At 42.8% G+C, this 27020-nt stretch overlaps 4 protein-coding genes across 4 annotated transcripts; all 4 read right to left on the reverse strand.

Moving 5' to 3' along the window:
* Nucleotides 1–8078: 8078 nt before the first annotated feature.
* Nucleotides 8079–9035, reverse strand: LOC133022002 (olfactory receptor 11A1-like). The gene has a single exon (XM_061089014.1). The coding sequence runs from the start codon at nt 9033–9035 to the stop codon at nt 8079–8081; it is 957 nt and encodes a 318-aa protein (XP_060944997.1).
* Nucleotides 9036–13165: 4130 nt separating this feature from the next.
* Nucleotides 13166–14104, reverse strand: LOC133021947 (olfactory receptor 13C9-like). The gene has a single exon (XM_061088959.1). It carries the CDS (start codon nt 14090–14092, stop codon nt 13166–13168), a length of 927 nt encoding a protein of 308 aa, XP_060944942.1. The 5' UTR covers nt 14093–14104.
* Nucleotides 14105–18219: 4115 nt separating this feature from the next.
* Nucleotides 18220–19158, reverse strand: LOC133021943 (olfactory receptor 13C9-like). Its single transcript, XM_061088955.1, has one exon. The coding sequence runs from the start codon at nt 19144–19146 to the stop codon at nt 18220–18222; it is 927 nt and encodes a 308-aa protein (XP_060944938.1). The 5' UTR covers nt 19147–19158.
* A 4183-nt stretch (nt 19159–23341) lies between these two features.
* On the reverse strand, nt 23342–24280 carry LOC133021946 (olfactory receptor 6N2-like). Its single transcript, XM_061088958.1, has one exon. The coding sequence runs from the start codon at nt 24266–24268 to the stop codon at nt 23342–23344; it is 927 nt and encodes a 308-aa protein (XP_060944941.1). The 5' UTR covers nt 24269–24280.
* Nucleotides 24281–27020: the final 2740 nt, after the last annotated feature.

Consider the following 27020-nt stretch of genomic DNA (forward strand, 5'->3'; position numbering starts at 1 on the left):
TACGATCGTAGGTACTTAATTCATACTCGGTCAACTCACTCACCGCATCATTAGAAAAAATTAATCAGACTGGCTACAGTCTCTAATAGGACCTCTGGTCCTGAGGGAGCACTTGCCCCATGGTGATACATGCTACTCATCTTCTGAGTGCGAAAAGACACCTGGTGGACTGCTCACGCTCGCTTGGATAAAAGCGGGTAAAACGCTTAAATAACACTACACAACAAGATGCACAGGTGAGCTTCACCCTGTGTCTATAAAGTGTCAATGAAGGATAGCTCGGTGGCTCAATCCTTAAGACCTAGTTGTTCAACAACTAGTCTTCTCAAAACTAGTCTCTCAAATCTAGTTTGTCTCCTTAAGATCAAAAAGCATGCAGAAAATCTCCTATAAAAATTACCAACTACTGAAACGCAGTCAGCAACCAACCAAAGTTACACAAAAGTCTGCTTAGCAAAGGGAATTAAGAATAAAGAAACTTCAAAGAGAAATTAGTTTCGAACCTATGTCTCTCTTCAAAATTTAATCATAATTATTGTGCATTGAGATGACACAACCACTTATATGCTATAAGCAACCAACCACGGATACACAAGGCACTAGTATACCTGCTTGGGACAGGTGCAAAGGGATTAAAAATAAAATTTCAAAGAGAAATAAATTTCCAGAATTATATTTCTCTTTTCTTAAATTATTTATGATTCTTGTGCTTCGAGAACACAACCACCGATTGCAATCTGCAGCCAATTACGGATACACCAGGCACTGGTATACCGGTTTGGTAAAAGTTCAAATGAATTAAAAATAAAACTTTGCAAAGAAGAATAAATTTCCAAAATTATTTTCTTCTTCAACAACGAATCATGATCAATACCAAATGAGAGAAAGGAAGAAAAAAAAAATTTAAAAAAAATTTAAATTTTTCGAAAAAATTTAAATTTTTCAAAAAAAATCAATTTCTGGAAAAAAAGAATCTGGATTATTGTACACAGTATAATGATAAAGCTGGAGTTAGATTGCCTCACAGGGGGCACCATTTATGTTGTGCAATAGGAGTAGACTTGACGTTGGCTAATTATTAATAATCATGAAATATGATTATTAAAATAATAAAAGATTATTTATTAAAAATAATTAAAAATGATAAGGCCATAAGTTATCGTAGAGGGGCACCACCCTGGTTTCCAGGGACCAACGATCTCAAGCTATAATTATCAGTCTCATAATGATAAATGTCAAATTAATAATGTAAATATTTTAATATTAACGATTACTTAATAAACAGTGAAGGCTTCTAAGTTCGAGCACAGGCAATCATAATCCAGCTGTATTCACACACCTATGCACAAATAATCACAGACTACAGATACTTTAATTACAAAAGTATTTATTAAAAAGGGGAAATAAAGTTATAATGTTATTCAATGATTCCTCATTTTAACAAGCTCCAATATTTCAAAGATAAACACAGCAGCAGCACTTATCACAATTCAGAAAATACATGTAACCTGCGGTCTACCTATGTATGTCTGTCTCTATGTGTGTGTGTGTCTGTGTCAAAGTGTCTCTCTGTGTGTATGTGTCTATGTGTGTGTGTGTGAAATAAAGTTGGTGTTATTTAATGATTTATCATCTTAACAAACAACAGCAGCAGCATTTATCACAATTAAGAAAACACATGTATTCATCTATGTGTATCTGTGTGTGTGTGCATCTGTCTGTGTCTATCAAAATGTGTGTGTGTGTGTGTGTGTGTGTGTGTGTGTGTGTGTGTGTGTGTGTGTGGGTGCGAGAGAGAGAGAGAAAAAGAAGGGGCGTGGCGATGACGCAGTCACGTAGTGACATCACATCTAAGATGGCCGATCATGATTCGTGGAATCAAGGCCTAAAAACTCTCAAAATGGCGGATTGACTACAAAACAAGATGGCGGAGCCGTTATGAATTTAGAGCCAGGATGGGAGGAGAGAGAGAGAGGAGGCGTGGCAATAATAGACTCAAAATGGTGGGTTAACTTGCGTTATTCAAGATGGAGTCTATGTTAATGACCATGTGGCCGGAGCTCACAATGGTGGTCGTCACATGAATTACACAAAGGGATTTTCAGACAAAGAGAATTCTTTGTCTCTGCTTAGCTTTGGGGGCCGCATGGTTTCCAGATGTGTTCAGCCTCTCTGAATATAGATTTAACTATGTTACATGAACTGTATTCTAAATACAGATCGGAAGTGTGTATAGGTCGGTCTAGAAGGAGAGAGAGAGAGAGAGAGAGAGAGAGAGAGAGAGAGAGGGAAGAGAACGAACTCTTAAAAATACGCCTGAGATGAGTTAACAGTGGTTCACCCCTCAGCCCTCAAGCGAACGTTGTGGGCCGAGGTTCTGATCGGTGAAATCACTGCAGACTCACACAGACGTTAACAGTGCGGGCGGAGGCGCTTCTCGCGGCCCTATTTACTGTAACACAAAACATTGCCATCAAACTGGAAACCGGAAGTAGCGGCTCGGAGTAGTGGCCGGCTAAAACAATGGAACACGGAGGTTCCACCCACAAAATACACTCAAGTATTAAATCAATACGCTACGTATTAAAACTAACATCTGCCCAGACAACATAAGCCTCTCTTACTGTAACCATGGTTTCGTGGGGTGCATGCGCGTTGGCGCGAATCTCCCGGAAGTCCAGTGAACAAGCTCGTAGTCTCTTAGGCGTGCTCCCGCTGTTCCGCCTGGAGCAGCGGGCGTCGCGGAGGGCTGAAGATGAGAGGATTTTCTCGTGCTGCGTCGACGGGATGACGTCGTCTTCTTCTGCAGCAGCGGAGATCGCGCTGCCTCACAGGAACGTGCGGCTGCTTGTAGCCGTTGTAGATCGTGTTGGGAAAGAATAAAAGTAAAGTCCGTGTCTCACTCGTCCCGAGTGAGATTCCTGTTTGTCTTTTCAAGTTAAAACAGCAAAAGTCTTTTCAAAATAAAAACGTCGACTGAGATAAAAGAAGAATACTGGAATGAGTTAAAATAAATGTCTTATCGCCTCCATTAGTTTACTGAGTCGTCTGGTAAAGCCTTGGGAGGCCTAGTGGTAACTTCAGTGTTGGAGTAGAAAAAGAGGACAAAGAGTTAGTTGCCTCCTTAAATTGCTGGGTTAACTAGTGAGACCCCGGGGGGGGGGTCTCATTGTCACATCAGCATCGGAGTAAAAAGAGAGAGGTTTCTGTGAGCTCAGCCTATTTAAGTCATGTTCCAGGTGACTCCCCCCTGGGAGGAGGGGTCAGGGGTCAGTGTGGCCCCCGGCTAATTAACTATCAGAATTTGGCCCCAAGGGGCGGTTTACAGTGGGGGACCCAGGAAGTGATCTTCTGCCACATGGAGATAAGAGCTCCATGCTGGATTTTTAAATGTAAGGGGTCTCCTGAGGCGGGTCCCAAGTTTTACGACTCTTTGTTATAAGTCAGATCACTGGGAACGCAGTCCCAACATAATGATTATTTAATAAACAGTGAAGGCTTTTAAGTTCGAGCACAGGCAATCATAATCCAGCTGTATTCACACACATATGCACAAATAATCACAGACCTCAGATACTTTAATTACAAAAGCATTTATTAAAAAGGGGAAATAAAGTTAATGCTATTTAATGATTCATCATTTTAACAAACTCCAATATTTCAAAGATCACAACAGCAGCAGCACTTATCACAATTTAGAACATACATGTAACCTCTGGTCCATCTATGTGTCTCTGTGTGTGTGTATCTGTGTGTGTCTATCAATGTGTGTGTGTGTGTGTGTGTGTGTGTGTGTGTGTGTGTGTGTGTGTGTGTGTGTGTGTGTGTGTGTGTGTGTGTGTGTGTGAGAGAGCGAGAGAGAAAAAGAAGGGGGCGTGGCGATGACACAGTCACGTGGTGACGTCACATCTAAGATGGAGGCAGACAATGACTCAAGGAGTCATTAGGCTTAAAACTCTCAAAATGGCCGCTTTGGAAGTTAGATCCAGAATGGGAGGAGAGAGAGAGAGAAGGCGTGGCAATAATAGACTCTCAAGATGGTGGTTTAACTGGCGTTATTCAAAATGGAGTTTATGTTAATGACCATGTGGCCTGAGCCCACAATGTCGGTCGCCACATGAATTACACAAAGAGATTTTCAGACAAAGAGAATTTCTTATCTCTGCTTGGCTTTGGGGGCCGAATTGCTTCCAGATGTGTTCAGCCTCTCTAAGTATAGATTTATCTATATGACATGAACTGTATATACAGATCGGAACGTTTGTGTAAGCCGGTTCAGGAGAAGAGAGAGAGAGAGCGAAGAGAGAGAGAGAAAACATGCGAGGAGAGTTCAAAGAGGCTCTTAAAACACGCCGGAGATAAGTTAACAGTGATTTAACCAATCAGCCCCAAGCGGACGTTGTGGGCTGAGGTTCTGATCGGTAAACTCACTGCAGACTAACACAGACGTTAACAGTGCGGGCGGAGGCTTTCCTCGCGGCGCTATTCACTGTAACACAAAACATTGCCGTCAAACCGGAAACAGGAAGTGGCGGCTCGGAGTAGCCGGCTCGTCACGGCTAAAACAATGAAGAAACACGGAGGTTCCGCTAGCAAATACCTTCAAGTATTAAATAGTACGCTACGTATTAAAACTAACATCTGCCCAGACAGATTCGCCTCTTACTGTGACCGTGGTTTCGTGGGGTGCATGCGCGTTCCGCGTGGATATCCCGGAAGTCCAGTGAATAACTCGTAGTCTCTTAGGCGAGCTCCCGCTGGTCCGCCTGGAGCAGCGGGCGTCGCGCAGGCCTGAAGAGGAGCGGATTTTCTTGTGCTGCCTCGACGGGATGACGTCGTCCTTCTTCTTCAGGGATGTGCAGCTGCTTGTAGCCGTTGTAGCTCGTGTGGAAAAAGAAGAATAGTAAAGTCCGTGTCTCACTCGTCCCGCAAGTGATTTCCTTTTTCGGCCTTCTAATCGCCTCCTTAGTTACTGAGTCGTGTAGTTAGGCCCCTGGAGGGTCTGGATACGACTTGAGCAAAGTGGAAAGAGGACAAAGAGAGTGTTAGTCATTCCCTCCTTAAATTTGCTGGGATGACTAGTAGGACCCCGGGGGGGTCCAGTTGCAGCCTCAGCATGAGAGTAAAAAAGAGTGATTTCTGTGAGCTCAGCACCTTTGTACCTTCTCAAAGAGTACCGGCCCCCTGGAGGAGGGGTCAAGGGTCAGTGTGGCCATCAGCCAATTAAGATGTCAGGATTTGGCCACCAGGGGCGGGCTTCACCCTCAGTGGACGTCTCAGGTTTCATTTAGGTCTCAGCAGAGCTGATTGCAGCATCTCCCACCAGGGCCTGCTGCTGGGGGGGGTTGGGGTGTCGACACCCAGGAAACTCTAGGGCTGGTCTCAGGATCGCGTTTAGGCCTCAAGTTTTATGGGCCTTTGTTGAAAACTCAGATCACTGGGGCCTCAGTCCCAACAGTAGTCAACCACAGTTTACAGAATGGAAGGCTACCTCTGAGCTGCAGGAGGGCCGTCATCACCCTGCTGCCAAAAAAGGGAGACCTACAAGAGCTAAAGAACTGGAGGCCATTCTCTCTGTTGTGCACAGATCACAGAATCCTGTCCAAAGCTCTGGTCCTCAGACTGAGGAAGGTGATGGCGTCTGTCATCCACCATGACCAGATTTACTTTGTGCCCGGCTCATAAGTGACAGTGTCCCTTTGATTCTAGATGTTTTGGACCTCTCCAGTGTTGGGACAGTGTTTTTTTTAAAACCAAAGGCCTCCTCTTCGGCCTCTATGTTTAGTCAAAATCCGGAAACCACATGTTCCATGGTTCCGGAAAAAAACAGAGCACAGGGAACTCAGTCTCCCAGGATTCCTCAACTTCACACAGAGGTGTGAAAAGCCACAAGGGTCAACTCCTATTGGTCACACTGGACCCCATGACCTGTGAGGTCCCAGATCAATATAAGGCCACTTCACCCCTTCCTCAATCTCTTTTCTACAATCCCTCCAAAGAGAGAAGGATGTCAGCCTCTCTTCCTGCATCGCCGAGGGGAGAAGCCTGATTTCTCCAGCTCACATCTTCTCTTCGCATCCAACTCTACGAGAGGAGCGCAAAGGTGCAGCTTCCAGCTCATCTCACCAAGGAAACCTCCTTGCACTTCAAGCGCTACTAAACTCCTAGTAGCGACTCGATGTCCTGCAGGAAAACTTCAACCAGCATCTGAGCTGCACAGCTCAACAGAACCGCGAAGGCAGAAACCAGATGACCAGCTAGAAGACTTCACAGAACTGAGGACTGAACTGCAACTTCCTTTTCCCCCTCTCCACGGATGGGTAACAAAACCGGGCTTAATAATTATACTAGGCTAAGCAAGACTGTTTATTTGATTCTGTGTGATGTTTATGAGTTTGATATGTGTTGTGATATTTTGTGTTATAAGTTATTCAAAAGTAATGTTAGTTTGCTAGGCTCTTCAGAGTCTTTCTTTGCATTTCAGTCTACACCCTTTGTCTAACTTAGCACCAACACGGACACACAAATATCTCTTCACCTAATTATCTCTCCGCCCGCTACCTGTCGTAAAAACCACTTCAAAAGGAGGGGGGCTGTTTCTTTAGGGTGGCCAGCGACCATCTTAGAAGCACACAGGAAGGTGTTACTCTGGCAAGCCGCCATCTTGGGAGCACTCTGATCTACATAGACACCCACACTTATACACATCTTTGTTTAGTTAGTACATTGTTAGTAATTTGTGTTTTTTATACTTTATTATATTCATAATAAATGTTTTCTTTTCACAAATGTTCTTTCATTAAGGTTGCATAAGTGAATTTTGCCAACCTCTACACTGTCAAGAACTCCATAACCTTCACTGTTCATTATATGATCTATAATAGTAAATATTGAGATTTCTAATTGAACTAGATCAAAATGAGACTAATCTTTACATTTGATTGTTGGTCCCTAATACCAGGGTGGTGCCCCGTTGTTTATAAATTATAATTGCAAATTATATAATTCTTAATTGATAACTTTATCGTTTTTTAAATGATGATTGTATTATTTTTAATAAATAATTGTATTATTTTAATAATCATATTTTATGATTATTAATAATTAGCAAACATTAAGTCTACCTATTATTGCACAACACCAGTTCATTGGCAATAGAGTCTTATTTCCACAGACCAGGAACCGGCTTTTGACCGGGTTGAACACTAGTACTTATGGCAGACTCTGGCTGCTTTTGGGTTCAACCCAGGCTTTATAGCCATGATCCGGGTTTTTTATACAGACATTGAGAGTGTTCTGAAAGTAAATGGTGGGCTGAGTGCTCCTGTTAACCTCCAGAGGGGGGTGAGGCAGGGCTGCTCTCTCTCCGGCCAACAAGCCTCTGCTCCACAACCCAAGGAAGGTTTTAACAGGTGTGATTTCTGCAAAGAACAGAAAAGCTAGAATTAGCTGTTTCCAACACTGGACAATATCGTCTCTAAAGCTCTGCCGTCAGATACCACTCGGTCCTGAACGTCCTCTTCAGGAACATTTAAAGTGACTCTTGGACTTCGTGTGGTCTTCATCTGTTGTTTCCTGTTTGACTTTAAGTTATTTTGTGTCTGATGATGTTTGACTTCGTCTTGTCCCCTGCTCGGAGCTGATTCACCACATGTCTCACTGTCCCTGCCTCAGCTTCACCACCTCTATCGCCCATGTGTGTTACACACTCAGAGCCTTCGTCACCGAACATCGTCATCAGGCCCATATGACGGAGCTTAGGCAGTTAGCGACTGTTTGCCAGATCCAGGCCACAAGTAAACCATAGCAACACCACATGTAAACCAAAGGGGCAAAAGGGGAACTCAGTTAGTTTCGTGCCATATTCAGCATTTACCACCTGGGCCACTTTAGGTTCATAGATCACACTTTGTCCAGAGCTCTTTAAATGACACATTGCTTCATAATAAAAGGTCACCAGCAAAAGAAGGAATAAAGATCTTTGAAATGCAGTCGTATTATACTTTATTTTAAGATGTTAGTATTTGAAACACTCACTTTCAACACCGTACAGTTTACAACTTCTGAAATATTGATCCTCATTTTGTGACCTTTAGGATCTGAATCAATACAAGTGATTTGACCTGGAACAACAAATGTTTGAGGTGTTTGGAGATTTCTTTCATTTTCATTCCGTATATAAATGGATTAAGAAGAGGATGATACACCATTATTTGTAATGTCAATATCAAATGGGCAAGTTTTGGTATATCTGATTCCAGTCGAACTACAATAACGTCATACGCAATAAAACCGGAAAGGTTAATGAGAACCAGCAGGTGAGGTAAACAGGTCTGTAGAGCTTTTGTCCTCGTTGTTTTAAACCTTCTGTAAGTGACGATGAGTATCCTGATGTAAGTAAAAAATATGAAGAGCATCGGAAGAAGAACATTATTCAGCAACAGAAACACGCCATAAATAGACAGAGCCACTGAGGGCACACATTGAAGTGTGAAAATTGACGTGTTGCAGTAGAGGCCTTGCAGACTATAGTGACAGATCTTTATATGAATGTACCATTCAACTGATATTCCAAATTCACAAACAGGAACAAACCAAGCTGTGAAGAGCAAGACTTTTACAGTTGTCTTCCTCATGATTGTTGGATATTGCAGAGGTTTACATATGGACACATATCTGTCATAAGCCATGGCCGACAACAATAGAAACTCTGAAGTGGTCAGAGTGTAATACACAGCAGCTTGAAAGAGACAACGTGGGAAAGTCGTGATCTGTTCTTCAGATAAGAAGTCGATCAAAAGCTTGGGGTAGATTGTTGTGCTGTAAAGTATAGAGTTGATTAACAAAGCTGCAATGAAGATGTACATCGGCTCATGGAGGTTTTCATGAATCACAATAAGATAAACAATGGTGGAATTCCAACAGATTATTATAATATATAATGTAAACATGACCACAAAATACACATATCTGTATATCTGCACTTCCACATGTCCATCGAAAGTTAAATACGTTACATTGACTTCATCATCCATCAGGCTTCTGAAAAACAGAGTGAATCAGTAACAGGTGCAGATCAAACAACAGACGTTCATAAAGAACACGTAACAAGTCTCCCTGAGAGGATTCAGGAGCCTGTGGCCTGGAGGAGATTCACTCACTGACTCCAGAGGCACAGACAGTGGAGGGCTGCACTCTGGCTTTTTATCAGACTGCTTCACCCTCCATGAATCTCATTAAACTCTCCAACAACATGTCAACAACTTCAGAAAACTCTAGAGTCCTGGACCCAGAGGTTTTGTTCCTGTTGACCTCCTCTTGTTAGTTCCTACACTTTGTTTTCTATTGTTTTCATGACTCTGTGCTTATTTAGTTTTACGTGACAGTGATATGTTAAGATCAGCTTCATGTGAATATCTTCAGATTTGGAACTGATTAGATTTTGGTGATTTAAGGTCAAAAGATCAAGGTCAAGTGACCTTTTGTTGTTGTGAACATGATATTTAAGGAATTAAAGGATATAAGGAATCTGCGCAGCCATCACTGTCTGGTTTGGATCGGCCACCAAACAGGAACAGACAGCAACAGACAGTCCGGTCTGCAGACTGCCCCCCCATCCAGGACCTGGACAGAGTCAGGAACCATCACTACAGACCCTTCACAACTAGTTCCATCTCCTCCCCTCTGGAGGCCCTAAAGAGCGCTGAGGGCGACCAGACAGCAGAACGGCTGGTTTCCTCTGGCCTCTTATTTCATTGTTGTTGTGTTTTATGTCATATAAACATACTTTTGCATATATAATTATATTTATTTTCTTACTAAGTAGTTAAATGTTTGCTTAACATAGTGCTGATTTTTTCACCTCGTTCTTTATGGTTTATTGTCTATTTCTGTATGTGGAGAGCAACAGAAAAACCAGAGTCATATTCCTTGTATGTGTACGAATACATGGCCAACATTTCAATCTAGTAGCTTCCACAGGAAATCGAGGGCATTTAGATTCCCTCAGGTCCAAACAGTCGGCTATAGCCAACCTGCTGGGCGTCTCAGCACTGGGAGCTCTGGTCAGGTCCCGGTTCATGAACATCTCACAGATGGATGCCCCCTCCCAGTTCGTCTTTGGGTTGGAGCAGACAAATGGACAAAGGAAGATCATTCACTGTTCACGAACATGGAGCAGCTCTGAAGTCTCAGACTCTTCTGAGATCAGGAAGTGTGCTACAGGTTTCTATAGAGACCTCTTTGAGAGTGAGTTGTCAAGTAATCCAGATGTGCACAGCAGCTTTCTGGATGGTCTCCCTCAGGTAAGCAGGAGCAACAACACGGAGCTAGCTGCAGACATTACAAAGGAAGAGCTGCACAGAGCCACTGTTGGGAAACTTGTTTTTATGAAACCAAAGGCTAATATCCGGCCTTCATGTCTAGTCAAAACCTTGAGGCCGCATGGCCTCTTTGTCTAGAGAAAGGAAGGAACTCAGTCTCCTAAGGGGCAACATGTTTTATTTGTTCTTGGAAGGCCAAGAAACTCAGCCTCCCAGGGGGCAACAGGTTTCATTCTTCTCCCAGGATGCCCAGAGGTGTCAAAAAAGCCACCAGAGTCAATTCCAATTGGTCACTCTGGCCCATGACCTGTGAGGTCACCGGGCCTATATAAGGGGACTTCTGCCCCAATTCTATCTCTCTTTCCAACAACCCCTTCAAGGACAGCAGGCTGTCCAGCCTCTCCTCTCCTGCATCGCCTAACGGGGGCCTGGCTGCTCCTGCCTGGCATCTTCTCTTCGCATCAAAATCTACAAGAGGAGCGCAAAGGTCTAGCTTCCAGCTCACCTTCTCAAGGAAACCTCCTCACCCTTCAATCTCTACCAACTCCTAGCAGCGACTCGGTGTCCTGCAGGTAAGGACTTCAAACAAGCAACGGAGCGCCACAGCTCCACAGAACCGCAAAAGCAGAAACCTTACGACCAACCGGAGACATCACACAAAGCCAGGACAAACGGTGAACTGCACAGCAACTTTCTCCCTTTCTGTGGACTGGTAACATACTGGGCTTAATAATTATACTAGACTAAGCAAGACTGTTTATTTGATTCTGTGTGGTGTTTATAAGTTTGCTACATGTGGTGATATTGTGGTTACAAGTTAAATCAAAGTTCACAGAATCTTTCATTCTCTAATAAGCATTTACACAGTAACGCATATCACTACCTACTTAGCTACGTCCCCACTCCAGAAGAAGGGGGGGAGCTACCAACTTACCAGCCACCATTTTGAGAAATCCCTGACTTACTTACACACACACACACACACTCACCTACATACCTTTGTTTTAGTTCATACTCTGTTAGTAATTTGTGTTTTATACTTTATTATATTCATAACAAATGTTTTTCTTTCACAAATGTTCTTTCATTAATGTTGCATAAGTGAATTTTGCAAACCTCTACACTGTCAAGAACTCTATAAACCTTCACTGTTCATTATATAATCTGTAATAGTAAATATGGAGATTTCTAAGTGAACTAGATCCAAATGAGACTGATCCTAATCAATAAATTGGCTATCTTTTCCCTTCCATGAAGGGTGGTGCCCCGAGAGAACTTTAACAAACTAAAGTTATGATTCAATTTTAATATTTTAATATTAATGTTTTATATTTTATTTTTGATAACCAAATGTATTGAATGCCTAAAGGCACACCATCTTATGGTATCACTCCTAACCATTATTGCACAACACCACCATGAGCCTGCAGAGCGGCAAAGCTCCAGGGACAGACGGCCTTCCTACTGATTTCTTTAAGTCCTTCTGGGACATCGTAGGACAAGATCTGCTTAAGGTAGTCAATGACAATCTACAGAATGGAAGGCTACCTCTGAGCTGCAGGAGGGCCGTCATCACCCTGCTGCCGAAGAAGGGAGACCTACAAGAGTTGAAGAACTGCAGGCCGGTCTCTCTGTTGTGCACAGATCACAGAATCCTGTCCAAAGCTCTGGCCCTCAGACTGAGGGAGGTGATGACGTCCGTCATCCACCCTGACCAGACTTACTGTGTGCCCGGGTCATAAGTGACAATGTCACTTTGATTCGAGATGTTTTGGACCTCTCCAGTTCATTGGCAATAGAGACTGGTCTTATTTCCATAGACCAGGAACAGGCTTTTGACCAGGTTGAACACTAGTACTTATGGCACACTCTGGCAGCTTTTGGGTTCAACCCAGGCTTTATAGCCATGATCCGGGTTTTCTATACAGACATTGAGATTGCTGTGAAAATAAATGGTGGGCTGTGTGCTCCTGTTAACCTCCAGAGGGGGGTGAGATTTCTGCAAAGAACAGAAAAGCTAATTAGTTGTTTCCAACACTGGACAATATCGTCTCTAAAGCTCTGCTGTCAGATACCACTCGGTCCTGAACGTCCTCTTCAGGAACATTTAAAGTGACTCTTGGACTTCGTGTGGTCTTCATCTGTTGTTTCCTGTTTGACTTTAAGTTATTTTGTGTCTGATGATGTTTGACTCCGTCTTGTCTCCTGCTCGGAGCTGATTCACCACATGTCTCACTGTCCCTGCCTCAGCTTCACCAGCTCTATTGGCCATGTGTGTTGCACACTTAGAGCCTTCGTCAGTTTGTCTGCTCCTCTCACACCAAACCTGTGACACCGAACATCGTCATCAGGCCCATATGACGGAGCTTAGGCAGTTAGCGACTGTTTGCCAGATCCAGGCCACAAGTAAACCATAGCAACACCACATGTAAACCAAAGGGGCCAAAGGGGAGCTCAGTTAGTTTTGTGCCATATTCAGCATTTACCACCTGGGCCACTTTAGGTTTATAGATCACACTTTGTCTAGAGCTCTTTAAATTACACATTGCTTCATAATAAAAGGTCACCAGCAAAAGAAGGAATAAAGATCTTTGAAATGCAGTCGTATTATACTTTATTTAAAGATGTTAGTATTTGAAACACAGACTTTCAACACCGTACAGTTTACAACTTCTCAAATATTGATCCTTATTTTGTGACCTTTAGGAACTGTATCAATACAAATACAGTGACACTAATATGATTCTCAGTAAAGATGCTGTTCGATGGTGTTAAAGGAATCTGGAACATACTCATCATCACTGCAGGAAAAAGACCTGACATCAGATCACAGTGAGGATATTTTAATGTGATTTGACCTGGAACAACAAATGTTTGAGGTGTTTGGAGATTTCTTTCATTTTCAGTCCGTATATAAATGGATTAAGAAGAGGATGATACACCATTATTTGTAATGTCAATATCAAACGGGCAGGTTTTGGTATATCTGATTCCAGTCGAACTACAATAACGTCATACGCAATAAAACCGGAAAGGTTGATGAGAACCAGCAGGTGAGGTAAACAGGTCTGTAGAGCTTTTGTCCTCGTTGTTTTAAACATTCTGTAAGTGACGATGAGTATCCTGATGTAAGTAAAAAGTATGAAAAACATCGGGAGAAGAACGGTATTCAGCAACACAAACACTCCATTAATGGACAGAGCCACTGAAGGCACACATTGAAGTTTGTAAATTGACGTGTTGCAGAAGATGCCTTTCAGACTGATGTGACAGATCTTTACATGAATGTACAATACAACTAATATTACAAATTCACAAACAGGAACAAACCAAGCTGTGAAGAGAAAGACTTTTACAGTTGTCTTCCTCATGATGGTTGGATATTGAAGAGGTTTACATATGGACACATATCTGTCATAAGCCATGGCCGTCAACAATAGAAACTCTGAAGTGGTCAGAGTGTAATACACAGCAGCTTGAAAGAGACAACGTGGGAAAGTTGTGATCTGTTCTTCAGATAAGAAGTCGATCAAAAGCTTGGGGTAGATTGTTGTGCTGTAAAGTATAGAGTTGATTAACAAAGCTGCAATGAAGATGTACATCGGCTCATGGAGGTTTTCATGAATCACAATAAGATAAACAATGGTGGAATTCCAACAGATTATTACAATATATAATGCAAACATGACCACAAAATACACATATCTGTATTTCTGCACTTCCACATGTCCATCGAAAGTTATATACGTTACATTGACTTCATCATCCATCAGGCTTCTGAAAAACAGAGTGAATCAGTAACAGGTGCAGATCAAACAACAGACGTTCATAAAGATCACGTAGCAAGTCTCCCTGAGAGGATTCAGGAGCCTGTGGCCTGGAGGAGATTCACTCACTGACTCCAGAGGCACAGACAGCGGAGGGCTGCACTCTGGCTTTTTATCAGACTGCTTCACCCTCCATGAATCTCATTAAACTCTCCAACAACATGTCAACAACTTCAGAAAACTCTAGAGTCCTGGACCCAGAGGTTTTGTTCCTGTTGATCTCCTCTTGTTAGTTCCTGCACTTTGTTTTCTATTGTTTTCATGTCTCTGTGCTTATTTAGTTTTCTTGCCCGTGATATGTTAAGATCAGCTTCATGTGAATATCTTCAGATTTGGAACTGATTAGATTTTGGTGATTTAAGGTCAAAAGATCAAGGTCAAGTGACCTTTTGTTGTTGTGAACATGATATTTAAGGAATTAAAGGATATAAGGATTCTGCGCAGCCATCACTGTCTGGTTTGGATCGGCCACCAAACAGGAACAGACAGCAACAGACAGTCCGGTCTGCAGACTGCCCCCCCATCCAGGACCTGGACAGAGTCATGAACCATCACTGCAGACCCTTCACAACTAGTTCCATCTCCTCCCCTCTGGAGGCGCTAAAGAGCGCTGAGGGCGACCAGACAGCAGAACAGCTGGTTTCCTCTGGCCTCTTATTTCATTGTTGTTGTGTTTTATGTCATATAAACATACTTTTGCATATATAATTATATTTATTTTCTTACTAAGTAGTTAAATGTTTGCTTAACATAGTGCTGCTTTTTTCACCTCGTTCTTTATGGTTTATTGTCTATTTCTGTATGTTGAGAGCAACAGAAAAACCAGAGTCATATTCCTTGTATGTGTACGAATACATGGCCAACATCTCAATCTAGTAGCTTCCACAGTAAATCGAGGGCATTTAGATTCCCTCAGGTCCAAACAGTCGGCTATAGCCAACCTGCTGGGCGTCTCAGCACTGGGAGCTCTGGTCAGGTCCCGGTTCATGAACATCTCACAGATGGATGCCCCCTCCCAGTTCGTCTTTGGGTTGGAGCAGACAAATGTACAAAGGAAGATCATTCACTGTTCACGAACATGGAGCAGCTCTGAAGTCTCAGACTCGTCTGAGATCAGGAAGTGTGCTACAGGTTTCTATAGAGACCTCTTTGAGAGTGAGTTGTCAAGTAATCCAGATGTGCACAGCAGCTTTCTGGATGGTCTCCCTCAGGTAAGCTGGAGCAACAACACGGAGCTAGCTGCAGACATTACAAAGGAAGAGCTGCACAGAGCCACTGTTGGGAAACACGTTTTTATGAAACCAAAGGCTAATATCCGGCCTTCATGTCTAGTCAAAACCTTGAGGCCGCATGGCTCTTTGTCTAGAGAAAGGAAGGAACTCAGTCTCCTAAGGGGCAACATGTTTTATTTGTTCTTGGAAGGCCAAGAAACTCAGCCTCCCAGGGGGCAACAGGTTTCATTCTTCTCCAAGGATGCCCAGAGGTGTCAAAAAAGCCACCAGAGTCAATTCCAATTGGTCACTCTGGCCCATGACCTGTGAGGTCACCGGGCCTATATAAGGGGACTTCTGCCCCAATTCTATCTCTCTTTTCCAACAACCCCTTCAAGGACAGCAGGCTGTCCAGCCTCTCCTCTCCTGCATCGCCTAGCGGGGGCCTGGCTGCTCCTGCCTGCCATTTTCTCTTCGCATCCAAATCTACAAGAGGAGCGCAAAGGTCTAGCTTCCAGCTCACCTTCTCAAGGAAACCTCCTCACCCTTCAAGCTCTAACAACTCCTAGCAGCGACTCGGTGTCCTGCAGGTAAGGACTTCAAACAAGCAACGAAGCGCCACAGCTCCACAGAACCGCGAAAGCAGAAACCTTACGACCAACCGGAGACTTCACACAAAGCCAGGACAAACGGTGAACTGCACAGCAACTTTCTCTCTTTCTGAGGACTGGTAACATACTGGGCTTAATAATTATACTAGACTAAGCAAGACTGTTTATTTGATTCTGTGTGGTGTTTATAAGTTTGCTACATGTGGTGATATTGTGGTTACAAGTTAAATCAAAGTTCACAGAATCTTTCATTCTCTAATAAGCATTTACACAGCAACGCATATCACTACCTACTTAGCTACGTCCCCACTCCAGAAGAAGGGGGGGAGCTACCAACTTACAAGCCACCATTTTGAGAAAACCCTGACTTACTTACACACACACACACACTCACCTACACACCTTTGTTTTAGATCGTACTCTGTTAGTAATTTGTGTTTTATACTTTATTATATTCATAACAAATGTTTTTCTTTCACAAATGTTCTTTCATTAATGTTGCATAAGTGAATTTTGCAAACCTCTACACTGTCAAGAACTCTATAAACCTTCACTGTTCATTATATAATCTGTAATAGTAAATATGGAGATTTCTAAGTGAACTAGATCCAAATGAGACTGATCCTAATCAATAAATTGGCTATCTTTTCCCTTCCATGAAGGGTGGTGCCCCGAGAGAACTTTAACAAACTAAAGTTATGATTTAATTTTAATATTTTAATATTAATGTTTCATATTTAATTTTTGATAACCAAATTTATTGAACGCCTAAAGGCACACCATCTTATGGTATCACTCCTAACCATTATTGCACAACACCACCATGAGCCTGCAGAGCGGCAAAGCTCCAGGGACAGACGGCCTTCCTACTGATTTCTTTAAGTCCTTCTGGGACATCGTAGGACAAGATCTGCTTAAGGTAGTCAATGACAATCTACAGAATGGAAGGCTACCTCTGAGCTGCAGGAGGGCCGTCATCACCCTGCTGCCGAAGAAGGGAGACCTACAAGAGTTGAAGAACTGGAGGCCGGTCTCTCTGTTGTGCACAGATCACAGAATCCTGTCCAAAGCTCTGGCCCTCAGACTGAGGGAGGTGATGACGTCCGTCATCCACCCTGACCAGACTTACTGTGTGCCCGGGTCATAAGTGACAATGTCACTTTGATTCGAGATGTTTTGGACCTCTCCAGTTCATTGGCAATAGAGACTGGTCTTATTTCCATAGACCAGGAACAGGCTTTTGACCAGGTTGAACACTAGTACTTATGGCAGACTCTGGCAGCTTTTGGGTTCAACCCAAGCTTTATAGCCATGATCCGGGTTTTCTATACAGACATTGAGAGTGCTGTGAAAATAAATGGTGGGCTGTGTGCTCCTGTTAACCTCCAGAGGGGGGTGAGATTTCTGCAAAGAACAGAAAAGCTAATTAGCTGTTTCCAACACTGGACAATATCGTCTCTAAAGCGCTGCCGTCAGATACCACTCGGTCCTGAACGTCCTCTTCAGGAACATTTAAAGTGACTCTTGGACTTCGTGTGGTCTTCATCTGTTGTTTCCTGTTTGACTTTAAGTTATTTTGTGTCTGATGATGTTTGACTCCGTCTTGTCTCCTGCTCGGAGCTGATTCACCACATGTCTCACTGTCCCTGCCTCAGCTTCACCAGCTCTATTGGCCATGTGTGTTACACACTTAGAGCCTTCGTCAGTTTGTCTGCTCCTCTCACACCAAACCTGTGACACCGAACATCGTCATCAGGCCCATATGACGGAGCTTAGGCAGTTAGCGACTGTTTGCCACATCCAGGCCACAAGTAAACCATAGCAACACCACATGTAAACCAAAGGGGCCAAAGGGGAGCTCAGTTAGTTTTGTGCCATATTCAGCATTTACCACCTGGGACACTTTAGGTTCATAGATCACACTTTGTCTAGAGCTCTTTAAATTACACATTGCTTCATAATAAAAGGTCACCAGCAAAAGAAGGAATAAAGATCTTTGAAATGCAGTCGTATTATACTTTATTTAAAGATGTTAGTATTTGAAACACAGACTTTCAACACCGTACAGTTTACAACTTCTCAAATATTGATCCTTATTTTGTGACCTTTAGGAACTGTATCAATACAAATACAGTGACACTAATATGATTCTCAGTAAAGATGCTGTTCGATGGTGTTAAAGGAATCTGGAACATACTCATCATCACTGCAGGAAAAAGACCTGACATCAGATCACAGTGAGGATATTTTAATGTGATTTGACCCGGAACAACAAATGTTTGAGGTGTTTGGAGATTTCTTTCATTTTCAGTCCGTATATAAATGGATTAAGAAGAGGATGATACACCATTATTTGTAATGTCAATATCAAACGGGCAGGTTTTGGTATATCTGATTCCAGTCGAACTACAATAACGTCATACGCAATAAAACCGGAAAGGTTGATGAGAACCAGCAGGTGAGGTAAACAGGTCTGTAGAGCTTTTGTCCTCGTTGTTTTAAACATTCTGTAAGTGACGATGAGTATCCTGATGTAAGTAAAAAGTATGAAAAACATCGGGAGAAGAACGGTATTCAGCAACACAAACACTCCATTAATGGACAGAGCCACTGAAGGCACACATTGAAGTTTGTAAATTGACGTGTTGCAGAAGATGCCTTTCAGACTGATGTGACAGATCTTTACATGAATGTACAATACAACTAATATTACAAATTCACAAACAGGAACAAACCAAGCTGTGAAGAGAAAGACTTTTACAGTTGTCTTCCTCATGATGGTTGGATATTGCAGAGGTTTACATATGGACACATATCTGTCATAAGCCATGGCCGTCAACAATAGAAACTCTGAAGTGGTCAGAGTGTAATACACAGCAGCTTGAAAGAGACAACGTGGGAAAGTTGTGATCTGTTCTTCAGATAAGAAGTCGATCAAAAGCTTGGGGTAGATTGTTGTGCTGTAAAGTATAGAGTTGATTAACAAAGCTGCAATGAAGATGTACATCGGCTCATGGAGGTTTTCATGAATCACAATAAGATAAACAATGGTGGAATTCCAACAGATTATTATAATATATAATGCAAACATGACCACAAAATACACATATCTGTATTTCTGCACTTCCACATGTCCATCGAAAGTTATATACGTTACATTGACTTCATGATCCATCAGGCTTCTGAAAAACAGAGTGAATCAGTAACAGGTGCAGATCAAACAACAGACGTTCATAAAGATCACGTAGCAAGTCTCCCTGAGAGGATTCAGGAGCCTGTGGCCTGGAGGAGATTCACTCACTGACTCCAGAGGCACAGACAGCGGAGGGCTGCACTCTGGCTTTTTATCAGACTGCTTCACCCTCCATGAATCTCATTAAACTCTCCAACAACATGTCAACAACTTCAGAAAACTCTAGAGTCCTGGACCCAGAGGTTTTGTTCCTGTTGACCTCCTCTTGTTAGTTCCTGCACTTTGTTTTCTATTGTTTTCATGTCTCTGTGCTTATTTAGTTTTCTTGCCCGTGATATGTTAAGATCAGCTTCATGTGAATATCTTCAGATTTGGAACTGATTAGATTTTGGTGATTTAAGGTCAAAAGATCAATGTCACATGACCTTTTGTTGTTGTGAACATGATATTTAAGGAATTAAAGGATATAAGGAATCTGCGCAGCCATCACTGTCTGGTTTGGATCGGCCACCAAACAGGAACAGACAGCAACAGACAGTCCGGTCTGCAGACTGCCCCCCCATCCAGGACCTGGACAGAGTCAGGAACCATCACTACAGACCCTTCACAACTAGTTCCATCTCCTCCCCTCTGGAGGCGCTAAAGAGCGCTGAGGGCGACCAGACAGCAGAACACCTGGTTTCCTCTGGCCTCTTATTTCATTGTTGTTGTGTTTTATGTCATATAAACATACTTTTGCATATATAATTATATTTATTTTCTTACTAAGTAGTTAAATGTTTGCTTAACATAGTGCTGCTTTTTTCACCTCGTTCTTTATGGTTTATTGTCTATTTCTGTATGTTGAGAGCAACAGAAAAACCAGAGTCATATTCCTTGTATGTGTACGAATACATGGCCAACATTTCAATCTAGTAGCTTCCACAGGAAATCGAGGGCATTTAGATTCCCTCAGGTCCAAACAGTCAGCTATAGCCAACCTGCTGGGCGTCTCAGCACTGGGAGCTCTGGTCAGGTCCCGGTTCATGAACATCTCACAGATGGATGCCCCTCCCAGTTCGTCTTTGGGTTGGAGCAGACAAATGGACAAAGGAAGATCATTCACTGTTCACGAACATGTAGCAGCTCTGAAGTCTCAGACTCGTCTGAGATCAGGAAGTGTGCTACAGGTTTCTATAGAGACCTCTTTGAGAGTGAGTTGTCAAGTAATCCAGACGTGCACAGCAGCTTTCTGGATGGTCTCCCTCAGGTAAGCCGGAGCAACAACACGGAGCTAGCTGCAGACATTACAAAGGAAGAGCTGCACAGAGCCACTGTTGGGAAACACGTTTTTATGAAACCAAAGGCTAATATCCGGCCTTCATGTCTAGTCAAAACCTTGAGGCCGCATGGCCTCTTTGTCTAGAGAAAGGAAGGAACTCAGTCTCCTAAGGGGCAACATGTTTTATTTGTTCTTGGAAGGCCAAGAAACTCAGCCTCCCAGGGGGCAACAGGTTTCATTCTTCTCCAAGGATGCCCAGAGGTGTCAAAAAAGCCACCAGAGTCAATTCCAATTGGTCACTCTGGCCCATGACCTGTGAGGTCACCGGGCCTATATAAGGGGACTTCTGCCCCAATTCTATCTCTCTTTTCCAACAACCCCTTCAAGGACAGCAGGCTGTCCAGCCTCTCCTCTCCTGCATCGCCTAGCGGGGGCCTGGCTGCTCCTGCCTGGCATTTTCTCTTCGCATCCAAATCTACAAGAGGAGCGCAAAGGTCTAGCTTCCAGCTCACCTTCTCAAGGAAACCTCCTCACCCTTCAAGCTCTAACAACTCCTAGCAGCGACTCGGTGTCCTGCAGGTAAGGACTTCAAACAAGCAACGAAGCGCCACAGCTCCACAGAACCGCGAAAGCAGAAACCTTACGACCAACCGGAGACTTCACACAAAGCCAGGACAAACGGTGAACTGCACAGCAACTTTCTCCCTTTCTGTGGACTGGTAACATACTGGGCTTAATAATTATACTAGACTAAGCAAGACTGTTTATTTGATTCTGTGTGGTGTTTATAAGTTTGCTACATGTGATGATATTGTGGTTACAAGTTAAATCAAAGTTCACAGAATCTTTCATTCTCTAATAAGCATTTACACAGCAACGCATATCACTACCTACTTAGCTACGTCCCCACTCCAGAAGAAGGGGGGGAGCTACCAACTTACAAGCCACCATTTTGAGAAAACCCTGACTTACTTACACACACACACACACTCACCTACACACCTTTGTTTTAGATTGTACTCTGTTAGTAATTTGTGTTTTATACTTTATTATATTCATAACAAATGTTTTTCTTTCACAAATGTTCTTTCATTAATGTTGCATAAGTGAATTTTGCAAACCTCTACACTGTCAAGAACTCTATAAACCTTCACTGTTCATTATATAATCTGTAATAGTAAATATGGAGATTTCTAAGTGAACTAGATCCAAATGAGACTGATCCTAATCAATAAATTGGCTATCTTTTCCCTTCCATGAAGGGTGGTGCCCCGAGAGAACTTTAACAAACTAAAGTTATGATTTAATTTTAATATTTTAATATTAATGTTTCATATTTAATTTTTGATAACCAAATTTATTGAACGCCTAAAGGCACACCATCTTATGGTATCACTCCTAACCATTATTGCACAACACCACCATGAGCCTGCAGAGCGGCAAAGCTCCAGGGACAGACGGCCTTCCTACTGATTTCTTTAAGTCCTTCTGGGACATCTTAGAACAGGATCTGCTTAAGGTAGTCAATGACAATCTACAGAATGGATTGCTACCTCTGAGCTGCACGAGGGCCGTCATCACCCTGCTGCCGAAGAAGGGAGACCTACAAGAGTTGAAGAACTGGAGGCCGGTCTCTCTGTTGTGCACAGATCACAGAATCCTGTCCAAAGCTCTGACCCTCAGACTGAGGGAGGTGATGGCGTCCGTCATCCACCCTGACCAGACTTACTGTGTGCCCGGCTCATAAGTGACAATGTCACTTTGATTCCAGATGTTTTGGACCTCTCCAGTTCATTGGCAATAGAGACTGGTCTTATTTCCATAGACCAGGAACAGGCTTTTGACCGGGTTGAACACTAGTACTTATGGCAGACTCTGGCAGCTTTTGGGTTCAACCCAGGCTTTATAGCCATGATCCGGGTTTTCTATACAGACATTGAGAGTGCTGTGAAAATAAATGGTGGGCTGAGTGCTCCTGTTAACCTCCAGAGGGGGGTGAGGCAGGGCTGCTCTCTCTCCGGCCAACAAGCCTCTGCTCCACAACCCAAGGAAGGTTTTAAAAGGTGAGATTTCTGCAAAGAACAGAAAAGCTAATTAGCTGTTTCCAACACTGGACAATATCGTCTCTAAAGCTCTGCCGTCAGATACCACTCGGTCCTGAACGTCCTCTTCAGGAACATTTAAAGTGACTCTCGGACTTCGTGTGGTCTTCATCTGTTGTTTCCTGTTTGACTTTAAGTTATTTTGTGTCTGATGATGTTTGACTCCGTCTTGTCTCCTGCTCGGAGCTGATTCACCACATGTCTCACTGTCCCTGCCTCAGCTTCACCAGCTCTATCGGCCATGTGTGTTACACACTTAGAGCCTTCGTCAGTTTGTCTGCTCCTCTCACACCAAACCTGTGACACCGGACATCGTCATCAGGCCCATATGATGGAGCTTAGGCAGTAAGCGACTGTTTGCCAGATCCAGGCCACAAGTAAACCATAGCAACACCACATGTAAACCAAAGGGGCCAAAGGGGAGCTCAGTTAGTTTTGTGCCATATTCAGCATTTATCACCTGGGCCACTTTAGGTTCATAGATCACACGTTGTCCAGAGCTCTTTAAATAACACATTGCTTCATAATAAAAGGTCACCAGCAAAAGAAGGAATAAAGATCTTTGAAATGCAGTCGTATTCTACTTTATTTAAAGATGTTAGTATTTGAAACACAGACTTTCAACACCGTACAGTTTACAACTTCTGAAATATTAATCCTTATTTTGTGACCTTTAGGAACTGAATCAATACAAATACAGTGACACTAATATGATTCTCAGTAAAGATGCTGTTCGATGGTGTTAAAGGAATCTGGAACATACTCATCATCACTGCAGGAAAAAGACCTGACATCAGATCACAGTGAGGATATTTTAATGTGATTTGACCTGGAACAACAAATGTTTGAGGTGTTTGGAGATTACTCTCATTTTCAGTCCGTATATAAATGGATTAAGAAGAGGATGATACACCATTATTTGTAATGTCAATATCAAACGGGCAGGTTTTGGTATATCTGATTCCAGTCGAACTACAATAACGTCATAAGCAATAAAACCGGAAAGGTTGATGAGAACCAGCAGGTGAGGTAAACAGGTCTGTAGAGCTTTTGTCCTCGTTGTTTTAAACCTTCTGTAAGTGACGATGAGTATCCTGATGTAAGTAAAAAGTATGAAAAACATCGGGAGAAGAACGATATTCAGCAACAGAAACACGCCATAAATGGACAGAGCCACTGAAGGCACACATTGAAGTTTGTAAATTGACGTGTTGCAGAAGATGCCTTTCAGACTGATGTGACAGATCTTTACATTCATATACAATACAACTAGTATTACAAATTCACAAACAGGAACAAACCAAGCTGTGAAGAGCAAGACTTTTACAGTTGTCTTCCTCATAATTGTTGGATATTGCAGAGGTTTACATATGGACACATATCTGTCATAAGCCATAGCCGACAACAATAGAAACTCTGAAGTGGTCAGAGTGTAATACACAGCAGCTTGAAAGAGACAACGTGTGAAAGTTGTGATCTGTTCTTCAGATAAGAAGTCGATCAAAAGCTTGGGGTAGATTGTTGTGCTGTAAAGTATAGAGTTGATTAACAAAGCTGCAATGAAGATGTACATCGGCTCATGGAGGTTTTCATGAATCACAATAAGATAAACAATGGTGGAATTCCAACAGATTATTATAATATATAATGCAAACATGACCACAAAATACACATATCTGTATTTCTGCACTTCCACATGTCCATCGAAAGTTATATACGTTACATTGACTTCATCATCCATCAGGCTTCTGAAAAACAGAGTGAATCAGTAACAGGTGCAGATCAAACAACAGACGTTCATAAAGAACACGTAGCAAGTCTCCCTGAGAGGATTCAGGAGCCTGTGGCCTCGAGGAGATTCACTCACTGACTCCAGAGGCACAGACAGTGGAGGGCTGCACTCTGGCTTTTTATCAGACTGCTTCACCCTCCATGAATCTCATTAAACTCTCCAACAACATGTCAACAACTTCAGAAAACTCTAGAGTCCTGGACCCAGAGGTTTTGTTCCTGTTGACCTCCTCTTAGTTAGTTCCTACACTTTGTTTTCTATTGTTTTCATGATTCTGTGCTTATTTAGTTTTCTTGCCCGTGATATGTTAAGATCAGCTTCATGTGAATATCTTCAGATTTGGAACTGATTAGATTTTGGTGATTTAAGGTCAAAAGATCAATGTCACATGACCTTTTGTTGTTGTGAACATGATATTTAAGGAATTAAAGGATATAAGGATTCTGCGCAGCCATCACTGTCTGGTTTGGATCGGCCACCAAACAGGAACAGACAGCAACAGACAGTCCGGTCTGCAGACTGCCCCCCCATCCAGGACCTGGACAGAGTCAGGAACCATCACTGCAGACCCTTCACAACTAGTTCCATCTCCTCCCCTCTGGAGGCGCTAAAGAGCGCTGAGGGCGACCAGACAGCAGAACACCTGGTTTCCTCTGGCCTCTTATTTCATTGTTGTTGTGTTTTATGTCATATAAACATACTTTTGCATATGTAATTATATTTATTTTCTTACTAAGTAGTTAAATGTTTGCTTAACCTAGTGCTGCTTTTTTCACCTCGTTCTTTATGGTTTATTGTCTATTTCTGTATGTTGAGAGCAACAGAAAAACCAGAGTCATATTCCTTGTTTGTGTACGAATACATGGCCAACATCGCAATCTAGTAGCTTCCACAGGAAATCGAGGACATTTAGATTCCCTCAGGTCCAAACAGTCAGCTATAGCCAACCTGCTGGGCGTCTCAGCACTGGGAGCTCTGGTCAGGTCCCGGTTCATGAACATCTCACAGATGGATGCCCCCTCCCAGTTCGTCTTTGGGTTGGAGCAGACAAATGGACAAAGGAAGATCATTCACTGTTCACGAACATGGAGCAGCTCTGAAGTCTCAGACTCGTCTGAGGTCAGGAAGTGTGCTACAGGTTTCTATAGAGACCTCTTTGAGAGTGAGTTGTCAAGTAATCCAGATGTGCACAGCAGCTTTCTGGATGGTCTCCCTCAGGTAAGCAGGAGCAACAACAGGGAGCTAGCTGCAGACATTACAAAGGAAGAGCTGCACAGAGCCACTGTTGGGAAACTTGTTTTTATGAAACCAAAGGCTAATATCCGGCCTTCATGTCTAGTCAAAACCTTGAGGCCGCATGGCCTCTTTGTCTAGAGAAAGGAAGGAACTCAGTCTCCTAAGGGGCAACATGTTTTATTTGTTCTTGGAAGGCCAAGAAACTCAGCCTCCCAGGGGGCAACAGGTTTCATTCTTCTCCCAGGATGCCCAGAGGTGTCAAAAAAGCCACCAGAGTCAATTCCAATTGGTCACTCTGGCCCATGACCTGTGAGGTCACCGGGCCTATATAAGGGGACTTCTGCCCCAATTCTATCTCTCTTTTCCAACAACCCCTTCAAGGACAGCAGGCTGTCCAGCCTCTCCTCTCCTGCATCGCCTAATGGGGGCCTGGCTGCTCCTGCCTGGCATCTTCTCTTCGCATCAAAATCTACAAGAGGAGCGCAAAGGTCTAGCTTCCAGCTCACCTTCTCAAGGAAACCTCCTCACCCTTCTAGCTCTACCAACTCCTAGCAGCGACTCGGTGTCCTGCAGGTAAGGACTTCAAACAAGCAACGGAGCGCCACAGCTCCACAGAACCGCGAAAGCAGAAACCTTACGACCAACCGGAGACTTCACACAAAGCCAGGACAAACGGTGAACTGCACAGCAACTTTCTCTCTTTCTGAGGACTGGTAACATACTGGGCTTAATAATTATACTAGACTAAGCAAGACTGTTTATTTGATTCTGTCTGGTGTTTATAAGTTTGCTATATGTGGTGATATTGTGGTTACAAGTTAAATCAAAGTTCACAGAATCTTTCATTCTCTAATAAGCATTTACACAGTAACGCATATCACTACCTACTTAGCTACGTCCCCACTCCAGAAGAAGGGGGGGAGCTACCAACTTACAAGCCACCATTTTGAGAAAACCCTGACTTACTTACACACACACACACAGTCACCTACACACCTTTGTTTTATTTGTGTTTTATACTTTATTATATTCATAACAAATGTTTTTCTTTCACAAATGTTCTTTCATTAATGTTGCATAAGTGAATTTTGCAAACCTCTACACTGTCAAGAACTCTATAAACCTTCACTGTTCATTATATAATCTGTAATAGTAAATATGGAGATTTCTAAGTGAACTAGATCCAAATGAGACTGATCCTAATCAATAAATTGGCTATCTTTTCCCTTCCATGAAGGGTGGTGCCCCGAGAGAACTTTAACAAACTAAAGTTATGATTTAATTTTAATATTTTAATATTAATGTTTTATATTTTTTTTTTATAACCAAATTTATTGAATGCCTAAAGGCACACCATCTTATGGTATCACTCCTAACCATTATTGCACAACACCACCATGAGCCTGCAGAGCGGCAAAGCTCCAGGGACAGACGGCCTTCCTACTGATTGAGAAGTCCTTCTGGG

This window comes from Limanda limanda, chromosome 16 (assembly GCF_963576545.1).
Source record: "Limanda limanda chromosome 16, fLimLim1.1, whole genome shotgun sequence".
NCBI classification, from domain to species: Eukaryota; Metazoa; Chordata; class Actinopteri; order Pleuronectiformes; family Pleuronectidae; genus Limanda; species Limanda limanda.